The 12,178-nt window shown below is 62.5% G+C and overlaps 1 protein-coding gene across 1 annotated transcript in view; it reads right to left on the reverse strand.

Annotated features, from left to right (window-relative positions):
- The window catches only part of NID2 (nidogen 2), a 16,183-nt gene extending 6,676 nt beyond the window's left edge, over positions 1-9,507 (reverse strand). Inside the window, exons 1-13 of the mRNA XM_017825443.1 lie at positions 9,319-9,507; positions 8,346-8,654; positions 4,652-4,884; positions 4,056-4,438; positions 3,242-3,391; positions 2,919-3,164; positions 2,213-2,413; positions 1,865-2,083; positions 1,049-1,192; positions 600-728; positions 373-516; positions 162-281; positions 5-79 (exon numbers count right to left, since the gene is read on the reverse strand). Of these exons, the coding sequence (XP_017680932.1) occupies positions 5-79; positions 162-281; positions 373-516; positions 600-728; positions 1,049-1,192; positions 1,865-2,083; positions 2,213-2,413; positions 2,919-3,164; positions 3,242-3,391; positions 4,056-4,438; positions 4,652-4,884; positions 8,346-8,654; positions 9,319-9,507 (2,542 nt within the window). The remainder of the gene's footprint in view (positions 1-4; positions 80-161; positions 282-372; positions 517-599; positions 729-1,048; positions 1,193-1,864; positions 2,084-2,212; positions 2,414-2,918; positions 3,165-3,241; positions 3,392-4,055; positions 4,439-4,651; positions 4,885-8,345; positions 8,655-9,318) is intronic.
- Between the last annotated feature and the right edge of the window lie 2,671 nt (positions 9,508-12,178).

Here is a 12,178-nt window from a genome sequence, read left to right on the forward strand (position 1 = left end):
GAGGGTCCTGGTGGCACCTCCCGTGGGTACATCTGCTCGTGCTGGCAGGGCGTCAGCCGCTGCGGGTTCCCTCCCGCCGCTGGAAAGCCAGAAAACAGGAGAGTGAGGCCAGGGAAGCTGCCCCGGGCAGAGAGGGCGTGGAGGTGAGTGGGCACCCTTACCATACGTGCACCGGAAGCCGTCACCCTCATAGCCAGGCTGGCACCGGCAGGTGAAGGAGCCCGGCGTGTTGTAGCAGGTGGCGGCCGGGTGACAGGGGTTTTCAGCACACTCATCCACGTCTGCGCACAGGGAAGAGGGGATCAGCCAGGACAGGGCGTCCCAGCAGCTGCGCGGTGTGGGAGCCCCGTGGTCCCTCCCTCACCCACGTACCGGAGCAGTGGATGCCGTCGCCGGTGTATCCCGGGAGGCACTCGCAGCTGGGGCGGCCGTCGCCGCGGGACAGGCACCGCGCGCGGCCCCCCGGCGCACAGGGGTGCCTCCCGTCCTCGCAGGGGTCACTCGCCGGGGCCAGCGCTGCGGGGACAGGTGAGGGAGTGATAGGGGCACGTCTGTGGGGCACAAGAGTGGGGGAGACCCCAGACTGACCCCAAACTTACGCACACACGCCTGCCCGTCCCCCGCCGGCCGGTACCCGCCGCGGCACTCGCACCGGTGACTGCCCGGCACGTTCAGGCACACGGTGAAGGGGCCGCACCGGCTCAGGCCCTCGGCACACTCGTCCACGTCTAGAGGAAGGGGGAGACAGCAGGCACCCGTTTTTGGAGTCTGGGTGCTCCTGGTCTTGGGGGGGAATGTCCTGCCCCACACTGCCCATCCCACATCTGCCACATCCTCCATCCCCACGATGCTCGTGGAGCGCTTCCCCCGGGAATCCAAGCACCCTGCCTCGGTTTCCCCTCATATCCTTGGTGAAGCCCCAGGAGATCACAAGTGCTGCAACGCCGTGGCACATCCCAGTAGCCTAAATGTCAGTGGCCACCACAGTGCCCGATGGGTGACAGGGTCCACCAGCCCCCCTCCAGCGCCCACCCCCAGCCCCGCTCACCTCGGCAGCCCCGTCCGTCTCTGCGGTACCCGGCCGGGCACTCACACGTGTACTCCATCCCTGCTCCAGGCTGGCAGTGCGCCGGTGCCTCACACCCATGTGTGCCATCATGGCACGGGTTCACCGCGGGATTCCCGGCACCATCTGTGGGCACAGAGGGATGTAACGGGAGAAGAAGAGGTCTGGGAGACACAGGGAGTGACCATTCCCACTTGTATCTGATGCAGGCATCACCACAGCACCCATGCAGGGAACTACGGCCACACCACCCACTGCCACCCTGGGTGCAACCCCACCATGCCAGGAGTGCTGAGGCTCAAGCTGCTTGGAAAACAGAATCACAGAATCACAGAATAAGCTGTGCTGGAAGGGACCCACAAGGATCATCAAGTCCAACCCTCAGCCCTGCACAGGACCATCCCCAAGAGTCACACCACGTGCCTGAGAGGATCATCCAAATGCTTCTTGAGCTCTGGCAGCCTTGGGGCTGTGCCCACTGCTCTGGGGAGCCTGTTCAGTGCCCAATCACCCTCAGGGGGAAGAACCTTTTCCTAATGTCCAACCTAACCCTCCTCTGACACAACTGCAGACCATTCCCTCAGGTCCTGTCACTTGTACCACAGAGCAGAGATCAGCGCCTGCCCCTCCTGTGCCCCTCACGAGGAAGTTGTACCTGCAATGAGACCCCCTCTCTTTTGGCTGTTTTTGGGCAAAGCGAGCGTGCCGCACTTTGGGAGCGGGCAGGAGAACCCGGCATCCCTTGGCTGGGGGGTGGCACCCCGGATTGGCATCCTGGGGGTGGGTGCTGGCGCTCACCTTGTGCTGAGCCAACACGGGCAGCCAGGGCGTAGCGCAGGACGTGCTCCTGGCCGTCGTAGAGGGCGAAGGCACGCGCCACGCTGAGCTGCTGCCGCGCGGGCAGGCGGGAATGGGAGCACCCGGAGAAGGTGATGTTCTGCCGCAGGCGGTAGGACAAGGTCTGGTTGGCTGTTCCCGCGGCCACGACGTATTCCCGCTGGCCCGAGGACGTCACGGCTGCCGGACAGCAAGGAAAACCCCGTGGGATGTGGGAAAAACGGCTGCAGTGTCGCTGTGTCTCGGGCGGTTTTGGGGCACGCAGGGATGGCGTGTGAGAAACTGAGCCCAGGTGGGCACAGGTCTTACCTGAGCTGGAGTAGTAGTAGAGTTCCTTGTAGGGAGTGACGTGGACAGTGACGTTCTCAGGGAGAAATGGCACCTCTCCCTGGATGTGCGTCTTGAGGCTCAAGTAATTGTCCGGCCCCAGGCCCTCGGCTGTCTGAGTGACCTGAACCGTCTCCCCCCCAGGGTAGAAGGTCACCTCCAGGCTCTGGGTGAATTCAGCACCTGGACAGGAAAAGGAAACAGGCACCATTTTAAGGATTTTAGGATTTTTAGGGGCTACAGCCCCAAGGCATCCCTCCCCACCCTTCCAGCACATCCATGAGATGGTAGACCCACATGCTGGATACCCCTGTGTTGCTCTCCCTGCAGACAGCAGCACACATGAACATCCATCAGAGCTGTTCTGGGAAACCCACCCCAAAGATACCATTCCTGTTCCACATCACCACTCCAGGACCCCAAATGCAGCTCCAGTGCATGGGGGGCTGAGCTTCCCAATGCAGCCCAGCACCCCCAGCTCACTCCCCTCCTTCCCCCAGGCTTTAAAAGGCTCCAGGGGCTGGAGAAGATCACTCTGCTCCTCCTGCCCATCCTGCACAGCAGAACCTGGGGAGGCTGGAGGAGCCTTGGAGCTGCCCTGAGCCCCTTATCACCCACCCCAGGCCACACATCACCCCCGAGGAGCCACGTCCCTCGGAGCGATGGCGCATCCCGGATCCCAGCTCACCGGTGACGCTGAAGCCGTTCTCAGAGCCGGGTTCCTCCAGGGCGAAGAGCCAGGCAAAGAGCCCCCCGACGGGCAGGAGGGGCAGGAGGGCGCGGGCAGCGGGCTGGGGCACCCCGCTGATGGCCGTGTAGGCTCTGCCGTCGCTGCCCACGATGTAGGCGTGCAGGTCCACGTCCTGGAAGCGCACGGACGCCCGTCCCACCGTCAGGCTCCCGCTCACCTTCCCGTTGAGGCGATGCACGGCCCCTGGGCAGGGAGACGGGCACCCCTGGCAGTGGCCACCCAGGCAGGGGCCGCCCGTCCCCGCCGCCCGCCCCGCGTACCTTCGGGCAGGCACTGCCGCCCGTTCCCGTAGAAGGTGGCCCGGCAGTGGCAGCAGAAGCCGGTGGCGTAGTCGGTGCAGAAGGCGTGCGGGGAGCAGCGCCCGTGGTGCTGGGCACAGGTCTCCCTGCTGGAGGCACTGTAGGTGAACACTGGGGGCAGGGGGAAAAGGGTTTGGGACATGGTGACAAAGCCACCCCTCGCCAGAGGGTGGGTGCCTTGCCTTCTTGGCCCCCAAAACACTGCTGGGAAACAGGCCAGCTGGCAGCAGTTCCCAAGGAAGTAACCCGGGATGCAGAGAGGTGGTGGAGGGTTTGGAACCTGTTGCCCGATTTCAGGTAGATCTGACAGAGGGCAGGAGATCAAATTCCTGGGTATTTTTGGGAGACAGCCGGCTGGGGACAGGGCTTTGCTCCCCCAGGCACGTGCCACAGTGGCTCCACAGCTGGCTCGGTGGCAGGGAGGGCAGAAAGGTCAACCCTGTCCCTGTGCCAGGACCTGCCCCCTGAGAATCCCACCCCATGAGCTTCCACTGGCAAACCCAGCAGGCAGGGTTGTATGGCTCCAGCAGCCCCTTGGCAGCAGGATTTGGCTGGGGGGAGAGGAGCTGGAAGGGCAGCAGCTTTGCAGGAGCAACTCCAGCCCACGCTCGCTCCAGCCCTGGCTGCTTGGGAAGGGACAAACTTGCAGTGAGGGGCCTTTTTTAGGGAGCCACCCACCACGAGCCATCCCTGTTCGGTCATTGTCCCCATTTGGTCACTGTCCCTGCTGGGTCATTGTCCCCGTTGGGTCATTGGAAGGGTTGTGGCCGCTCACCATCGGGGTTGAAATGCACGTCCTCCTCCACGCCGACGCCGTGGTGCCCGGAGCTGTAGGAAGAGGGGTTGGCAGAGTAGCTCTGCCGGGTGTCACCGTCCCCGTCGGGGTACAGCCGGCGGCTCCGCTCCTGGGCATCCCTCCTCTCAGGGACAAAGCCCAGGAGCACTGGGGTGCGGGATCCATGGCTGGGATGCTGTGCTGGCAGCTCCGTGGATGCGTGGTCAGCATGGCTGTACAGTGTGCGGGTGTAGTCGGGATCAGGATGCACAGGGAGACTGTGCGGCACTCCAGGACCAAGTCCCTCGCTGCCTCCTGGCTCCACGTGGTCCACGCTGCCCACACGGAAGACCCACACTCCAGGTATCCCTGTGTTGCTCTCCCTGCAGACAGCAGCACACATGAACATCCACCAGAGCCGTGCTGGCAAACCCATCCCAAAGGTGCTCCTGCTCCACACCACCCCTCCGGGACCCCAAATGCAGCACCCCCAGTTCATTCCCCTCCTTCTTCCAGCCTTTAAAAGGCTCCAGGGCAGGGAGAAGGTGACTCTGCTCCTCCTGCCCACCCCACAGAGCCCCCCCGGCACCACGCACCGCTCCAGGTTCCTCAGAGCCTGCTCACTGCTGGCCAGGCTGTGGAACAGCCCGTCCCTCTTCGGGTCGTCGCCGTCCCCCCAGCTGAAGCCCACCCTGGCTGGCAGCTCCAGTTGGACGTTGTAGGACTCCTTGGGCCGCGTCCCCAGGAACTGGAGGCCGCCGTCGGGATAGAGGAAGATGGTGTAGGTGTCCTCGTCGCTGTAGGCTATGACTGTCTGGAAGGTGTTGAGCTGCCAAAGGGAGGGCGGGATAGATGGATGTCATGGAGGGGCAGGAAGACCCCAGTGGAGGACTGAGATGGGGATGGAGACCGAGGACGTGACTGGCAACTCCCCACACACCACAGCGCAGGGAAGCACCCCAAAAGAGCCCTCCATCAGAGAGCACATCTATGGAGACAGGATGGAAGAGCTGGGATTGTTCAGCCTGGAGAAGAGAAGGCTCTGGGGAGACCTTAGAGCCCCTTCCAGTGCCTAAAGGGGCTCCAAGAGAGCTGGAAAGGGACTGGGGACAAGGGCCTGGAGGGACAGGACAAGAGGGAATGGATTCCCACTGCCAGAGGGAAGGATTAGATGGGATATTGGGGAGAAATTTTTCCCTGTGAGGGTGGTGGGGCCCTGGCACAGGTTGTCCAGAGAAGCTGTGGCTGCCCCATCCCTGAAAATGTCCAAGGCCAGGTTGGATGAAGCTTGGAGCAACCTGGTCTAGTGGAAGGTGTCCCTGTCCATGGCAGGGGGTTGGAATGAGATGATCTTTAAGGTCTCTTCCAACCCAAACCATTCTATAATCACCCTGCAGAGACCTCCTGCTCATGCACAGCCAGAGCCCAAGTGCAACATCCTGGCAAGATGCTCAGCATCCTCACAGGACCCCATGGCACAACCAGGCCACCCCCTCCGTGCAGGGGTGTCCCTTGGAGCTGTCACACAGGAAGGTGACAGCCCTGCACCATGCCCAGGAGCATCCCTGGCCATGTGACCCCTGCACTGGGCTGGTGCTGAAGCCTGGGAGCCCCTCACTGCTGTTTCCCTCCCCCTGACAGCAGCAGCCTCCCCCCCGTCCCATCAGCGCCGCCGGAGGAAAACCCGCACCCCCCGCTTCTCCCGGAGAACAATTTTAGCCTGGTTTCCTCCGGAAAAAACACGCCTGTGCTCCCGGCTTCCCCACACCCATACATCCCGCTATAGGCACGCTGGCCGCCTGCCCTGCCAGCCCTGCGAGCCTTGGGGCCGTGCCAGGGAGCGGGATCACGGCAACAACCCGCGGATGGGGAGCCTGCGGAGCCAGCCCAGCCCTCCGGAGCCGCCGGAGAATCCACACACACGCACCGTGGTCACCCCAAACGCGGAGAAACCAACCCCACACGGCTCCTGCTGCCCCAGTAAATAACCATGAGCGGGCAGCGGCAGCAGCCCTTCCCAGAGAGCCGCTGGAAGCAGCACACAGGGAAAGGCGCCCGAGCGAAGGAAAAGTGATTAAACTCCCAGTTACCCCCTCCCCGGAGCAGCGGGAGGGAGGGGTGGGGGCTGCCCCCGCGCCGTCCCCACAGCGCCAGCCCGGATTTTGGGGTCCCCGGGGCACTGCGAGGTTTCCCGGCAGCCCCGCGGGATATAAAGAGCCTTGTTGTGCACGTCGCACACTCGGGCATTCAGAGACCCCGAAAAGGCGGCCAAAAAGCTGGGAAGGGGCGGGGATAACCCCCACCACCAACACCCGGGGCTGGATTCCTCCCCCACGCAGCCAAATCACAGCAGCAGCTGCAGGGCTCGTTTCGCCGTGTGGTGGGTGGCGAGGGGGGACGCGATGGGTGACATCGATGTGCTGGCACGGTGGGACGGAGGGGAGGAGGGGGGGCGGGGGGAAGCCCCCGGCTGCTCCCGGCAAAGAGCTGCAAAGGGCAAATTCCAGCCCAAAAGGGCAAGTCTTGCTTCTGCAGAAGCGGGGTCAGCTCTTGTCCGGCTCTGCAGCCCGGGAAGGCGTCACTGCAGGGACCAGGAATGTGTCCCAAGGAGCTGGAGGGGATGGGGCGCTGCCGCAGCGCTGCCAGACCCCCCATCTAGGCAGGGCCCCCTAAGCAGGGGTCTGGGGACCCCCTACACCCCCACCTTAACCCAGGTTTCTGCTTTTGAGGCTCAAAAAGGATGAGCCGCGACTTTTCAAAGCTGGGGGTGGGGGGAAGGCTTCGGAGTCAATCCCGGTCCCAAGCAGCAGGAGGGCAGCGTTTCCATAAGTGCCACATTTGGTCAGAAAAAAAGTGGTGTCTGGGGAGGTTTTCAGCAGTTTTGGCTAAGGGGGAGCTCAGCAAAGCACAGGCACAAGCTGCACTTCAGCAAGTCTTCAATGAAGCTTTCCCCAGAGCTGCTCGTTTCCAAACAAGACCAGTTTCATTTTAAAACCTGATCCAACTTCTCAGAGAGGGAAAAAAACCCCCAACAATTAGGAAGAAAAAAGAAGAGAAGGCTGCGTTTTCGATGGCCGGGAGGTCACTGCGAGGCCCCTGATGGCATCTCTTCAGCTGCTTTCCCAAGTTTTAAATTAGAGGAAAAAATGTGCCTTGTTTCCTTCCAAACCTCGGTTTCTTCCCCTGCTTGGCTTCTCTCTCAGCAACCCGCTCCCGAAGGGCCCCGGAGCGGGGGAATGGATGGTAGGGATGGCTCCTGGTGGTCCATGGGGACCTGGTGGCTGCTGATGGGCTTTGGGATCAGCCCACCCCACCACGGCTAGAGCCTGTCACCCATCAAACAGCCCTGGGTATCCATCACCAGTTTTCCTCTTGCAGCTCATCATATCCAGCTCGCTCCAAGGAGTCCATCCTGCTGGCAGAGCGTCACTGTCACCTCCTCAGCACATCATCAGCCCAGTGTGACACCTCATGTCCCGGCGTTTTCGGGGAAAGGCAGCGCTGTAGGTCCACCCACGCAGGAGCCTTATCAGCCCCGTGGGCGGAGAGCACAGGTCACCTCCCCGACCTGGCAGACCACCTATGAGCTTGTTTTCCAGGCACAAAATCAACCCATCGTGGAAACTCTGAAGCCAGTTCCTCGCCAGCAGCATAATCAGCACGGGGGCAGAAGGAAGGACCAGCCCCGAGCCACTGGCAAAGGTCAGGAGCACCATGGAGCTGAGCCACGACTTCTCCCAGCTGCCCCTGCAAATCCAGAGCCACCAGCACTGGACAGCTTTGCCTGAAAAGAATCACTGAATCCTGGAATGGTTTGGGTTGGAAGGGTTCATCTCATTCCACCCCCTGCCATGGGCAGGGACACCTTCCACTAGACCACGTTGCTCCAAGTCCCATCCAACCTGGCCTGGAACACTTCCAGGGGCAGCCACAGCTTCTCTGGGCAACCTGTGCCAGGGCCTCACCACCCTCACAGCCAAGAATTTCTTCCCAACATCTAATCCAATCAATTTGAAGCCATTCCCCCTCACCCTGTCACTCCAGGCCCTTGTACAAGCACCTCCAACCACAGAGCTGAAGGCAACCTCTAAACCTCTCCTGCCCACCAGCAAAGCCAAGAGCTCCTCCAGTGCCACAGCTCTGAGCAGAGAGAAAAAGCTCCCCTGGTGCTCACCCAAGGATGGATGGAGGGACCCACCATCCAGAAAGAAGAGACTGAGCGTTTAGGAGGAAGACTCATCCTCCCATGACACGCAGGATGGGAATCCAAGCTCAGCCTGTTGGCCTCACCTTTGTGGAGGGCTCGGTGTCCTGGGAGAGCTCCTGGTAAGCACCCACATTCTCCCAGGTAGCAACGAAGGCATTGGTGGGCACGAAGGAGCCGGCAGTGCGGGGGAACCCAGCCTGGATGTATCCCACAGCCTGGTCCAGCAGGTCCAGAGAGTCATCTTGCCGGTAGTAGATGTTCCCTCTGTCCCCGGAGGTGTCGAGGTCGGCCAGGAAGGGAGCGATGACAGGGAAGTCTGTGGGGAAATCGTCATCCACGTACTGGGTCTCCCTGGGGAAATCCTGGGTGGAGATGACCCCGTTGGTCCCCACCTGCAGGGAGAGCGGGGCAGGGTGCTCAGGAGCTGCAGAGGTGCCACCACCCCCGGTCCCCCCGCCGTGTCCCCCCCTCCTCGGTGGAGTGAGAGCCCTGAGGCCGCGTGGCCCCATCCGGCCACGGGGAGAAAACAAAGACCTCGGGCTTCTCCATCCCCCAGGGAGCTGCAGCTCAGGGGCCATCCCAGCTGCGGCCGCTGCTGGCAGGAACAGCTGCGAAGGAGAAAGCCCTCTTGTTCCTCCGCAGCCGGAGACACCGGGAAGGGGGCAAATGGATGTTGGAAAGGGGTGGATGGAGAAGAGACACGTGAGGTGGGACGGCAAAGAGGCACACGGAGGGGCAGGGTTGGGGGGGAGGAGGAAGGGGTGTAAAGGCTGGGGAGGAAAGGGTTGAGTGGGAAGCAGGATGGAAGGACGGAGGGGTGAAAAGCCAGAAGGAGGGAGGGACGGTGGGACAGAGGGATGGAGAGTGGGAAGATGGAGAGACACGGAGGGATGGAGGGAGAAAGGGATAGAGTGTGGAGAGACGGTGAGGGGGGAAGACGGAGGGACAGGGGGAGATGATGGAGAGGAGGAAGGGGGGCTGGGAGGAAGAGCGGTCGGGGGGAAGGAGGGCAGGGGAGGGGAGCGGGGAGCGGGGCCGGGGCCAGGCGGGACTCACGTAGAGGCGGCGGGCGGTGCGGCCGTAGAGGCGCAGGGCGCGGCGGAGCGGCACCGCGGGCGAGCTCTCGTCATCCCCGGGCCGGAGCCGGGCATCGCCACGGGCCGGGCCGTGCGGGAGCAGCCCCGGGCGGGGCAGGGCTGCCCCCACCGCCAGCACGGCCGCCAGCACCGCCGCCACCGCCCGCATCCCACCGCCGGCCCGCGGGACCCCCCGACGGCGCCGAGCGCACCCGACGGGGCGAACCGGAGCACAGGGACGGAGCGGAGCGGAGCGGGACGGACCCGACGGGGCAGCCCCGGCCCGGCGGAGGGAACCGGAGCCGGCGGGGCGTGGCCCGGCAGGGGTGTGGCCAAGCCGCGGCCGAGCCGCCATTGGACCCCCTGGCCCCGGCCCCGACCAATCGGGTCTCATCCCAAAATCCGTCCCGGGTCGCAGTCCCCCCCCTCCCGCAACCCCCGCATCTCCCGTGCCGGTACCGGCAACCCGGGGGGAACCGGGTACCACAGCGGCGCTACCCCGAGGGGGCATCCCGGGAGGACATCCCTTGGGGGGTCTCCTCCAGGGGAAGGAAAGTGGGATCCCTTCTTCGTGCCCCGGCGCCCCACGAAGCCCCGCACCCCCCGCCTCGCTGCAACGCCCCCGGGGCCGGGCCCGTATCCAGCCGGGTCGGGCCCAGGGCCGCGGCGTGGGCGGGAGGCACTGGCCGCTCCCCGCTCTCTCCCTCGCATCCCGCTCCCTGGAGCCGGGAAGAAACGTGACTCCTCATCCACAGGGGACACGCGGGGGAGGACAGGGACAGCCACCGGCCAAAATGTGTCGTACAGCTCCACTGGCAAGCTGTCAGCGAGAGGCCCCCCACGCACACACGGCCGGGCGCGGGGTCACCGCTGTTTATCCTTTCTCAATCCCATCATCCATCATCCCCGCCCGGAGAGGTCCGGAGTGACCAACGGGTCCAGGAGGGGTTCCCTGCCTTTGGTTTGGGATGTTGGGGTGGGAGCACCCACAGCGGTGGAGGAAAGGACGAGCTCAAATCCCAGGCAGCTGGACTCAATGAATGCTCCTGGAAATCCGGGCTGGGAGCAGCCAAAAGCTCTGCTCCAGCTTCCTGGAGCGTTTCCCACTTCCCTGGCCTGGAGTATTGCATCTGTCCCGAGACATATACATGCCCGAGGAATGCCAGATAACAAGGAGAGAAGTGTCAAACCCCTGTGGGCTGTCGAGAGAAATAAATCAGGGACACATTCATGGCATTCCCGACAGGAATCCTCACATGGGGAGCAGCTGGACACCCTCCACCCCGTCTATTGCAGCAACAGGGATTTATCACTGTGGCTCCTGTCTCCTCCATCCTGGGCAGGGTGCAATCCACTGCATCCTGGTCATCCTGGAAAGCAGCTCCCAGCCATGCCGGGACCAAGCTGTTTGGAACCCCGGCTGTCCCAGGGAACGTGACCGTGGGGGTCACATCCGGAGAGGCTGCTGCCCTCTTGGCTGCAGGCAGCTGGCTGGCTCCAGCCCTTGGAAGGAGTCGCTCTGCCTGGCCATGGAAAACCATTAGGGCTTCGAGTGGGGTCCAGGCCAGCTGGACACAATCCGCAGCCTTCCAGGAGTTCCCCGTGCCAAAAAGTGGCTTTTCTTTGAAGCTCAAACACCTCCCGGGGCTCTCCAGGGAAACTGGGAGCCGTGAGGGGCCGGCAGCCCCTCTGCCTGGTGAAACCCCAGATGGGATGTCCCTCCCATGGAGAATGGTGGCATTTGGTGGCACCTTGGAGGTGGCAATGGGCAGAGGGAGCAGGAAAGAGGGGAGGGAAAGGGAGGACAACCTTGTTGCTCCGAGGGATGTTTGGGGGCTGTTGAAAATACAAACCACGGGCCCTGAAGATCCTCTGCAAATGGGAAGGAAGAGCTGCCAGGCTTTCTGCAGTCTTTAGGATGCTAAAAAGTGCCTTTTCCCAACTTCCTGAGCCAAACTGGCACCAGTCAGTTAGAAAAGAGGCAGCTGGCAAGAGCTGGACTTATGCCTTGGCCTTTGGAGCAAAGTCCTGCTGGCATGGGCATCCCTGTGGCTGTGGGAGCAGCTGGAAGCCTCGGTGGGGATGGGGATGGAATCAGAGACGGTTTACAGGGATGAGGAAGAGGAAGGGGACAAGAATGGGGATGAGGATAAGGATGGGGATCATGACGTGGATGCTGTCAGGGATGATGATGGGAATGGGGATGGGCATTGGGATGGGGATGAACATGAAGATGGGGACAACAGTGAGGGTGGATATAGGGACAGGGATGAAGATGGGGAAAGGGGCAAGGATGGGCTAGGAGATATGGATGGGCATTGGAATAGTTCTAGAAATGGAGATGGGAATGAGGATGTGGCTGGTTACAAGGATGGGGATGAGGATGAAGATAGGGATGGAGACAAGGGTGAGGATGGGGATAGGGATATGGATGGGGACAGGGAGAGGCTGTGCTCACCCACACTGTGTGCTGGGAAAGGAGGTGCTTGCAGAGACTGATCCCTGTAATCACTTCCATGTGCCCTGGCAGAGCCTTTGGCTGCAGGGTTCATCCCTTCCCATAGCTTGGGCGTAAAAAAACAATCAACAGGCATTTACTGGGCAGCATTTTGGGCAGAAACAGATGTGCTGAATTTGGAGGAGATGGAGGATGTTCTGTGGGATGGGGCTGGGGATGGATCTGGCCTGACCTAGAAGCGCACACACACACCCCACCCCGGACACTCCCAACTCTCTCTGCTAAAATGGGAAAACCAGGACAAACCACTCCTCATGCTCCTGCCAGATGTGACTGCCGAGGGGGGCCGGCACCTCCCTGCCCTGCTGAAGGCTCTTCCTCG

Source organism: Lepidothrix coronata, unplaced genomic scaffold (genome assembly GCF_001604755.1).
Source record: "Lepidothrix coronata isolate B3197 unplaced genomic scaffold, Lepidothrix_coronata-1.0 Scaffold119, whole genome shotgun sequence".
Taxonomy (NCBI): Eukaryota; Metazoa; Chordata; class Aves; order Passeriformes; family Pipridae; genus Lepidothrix; species Lepidothrix coronata.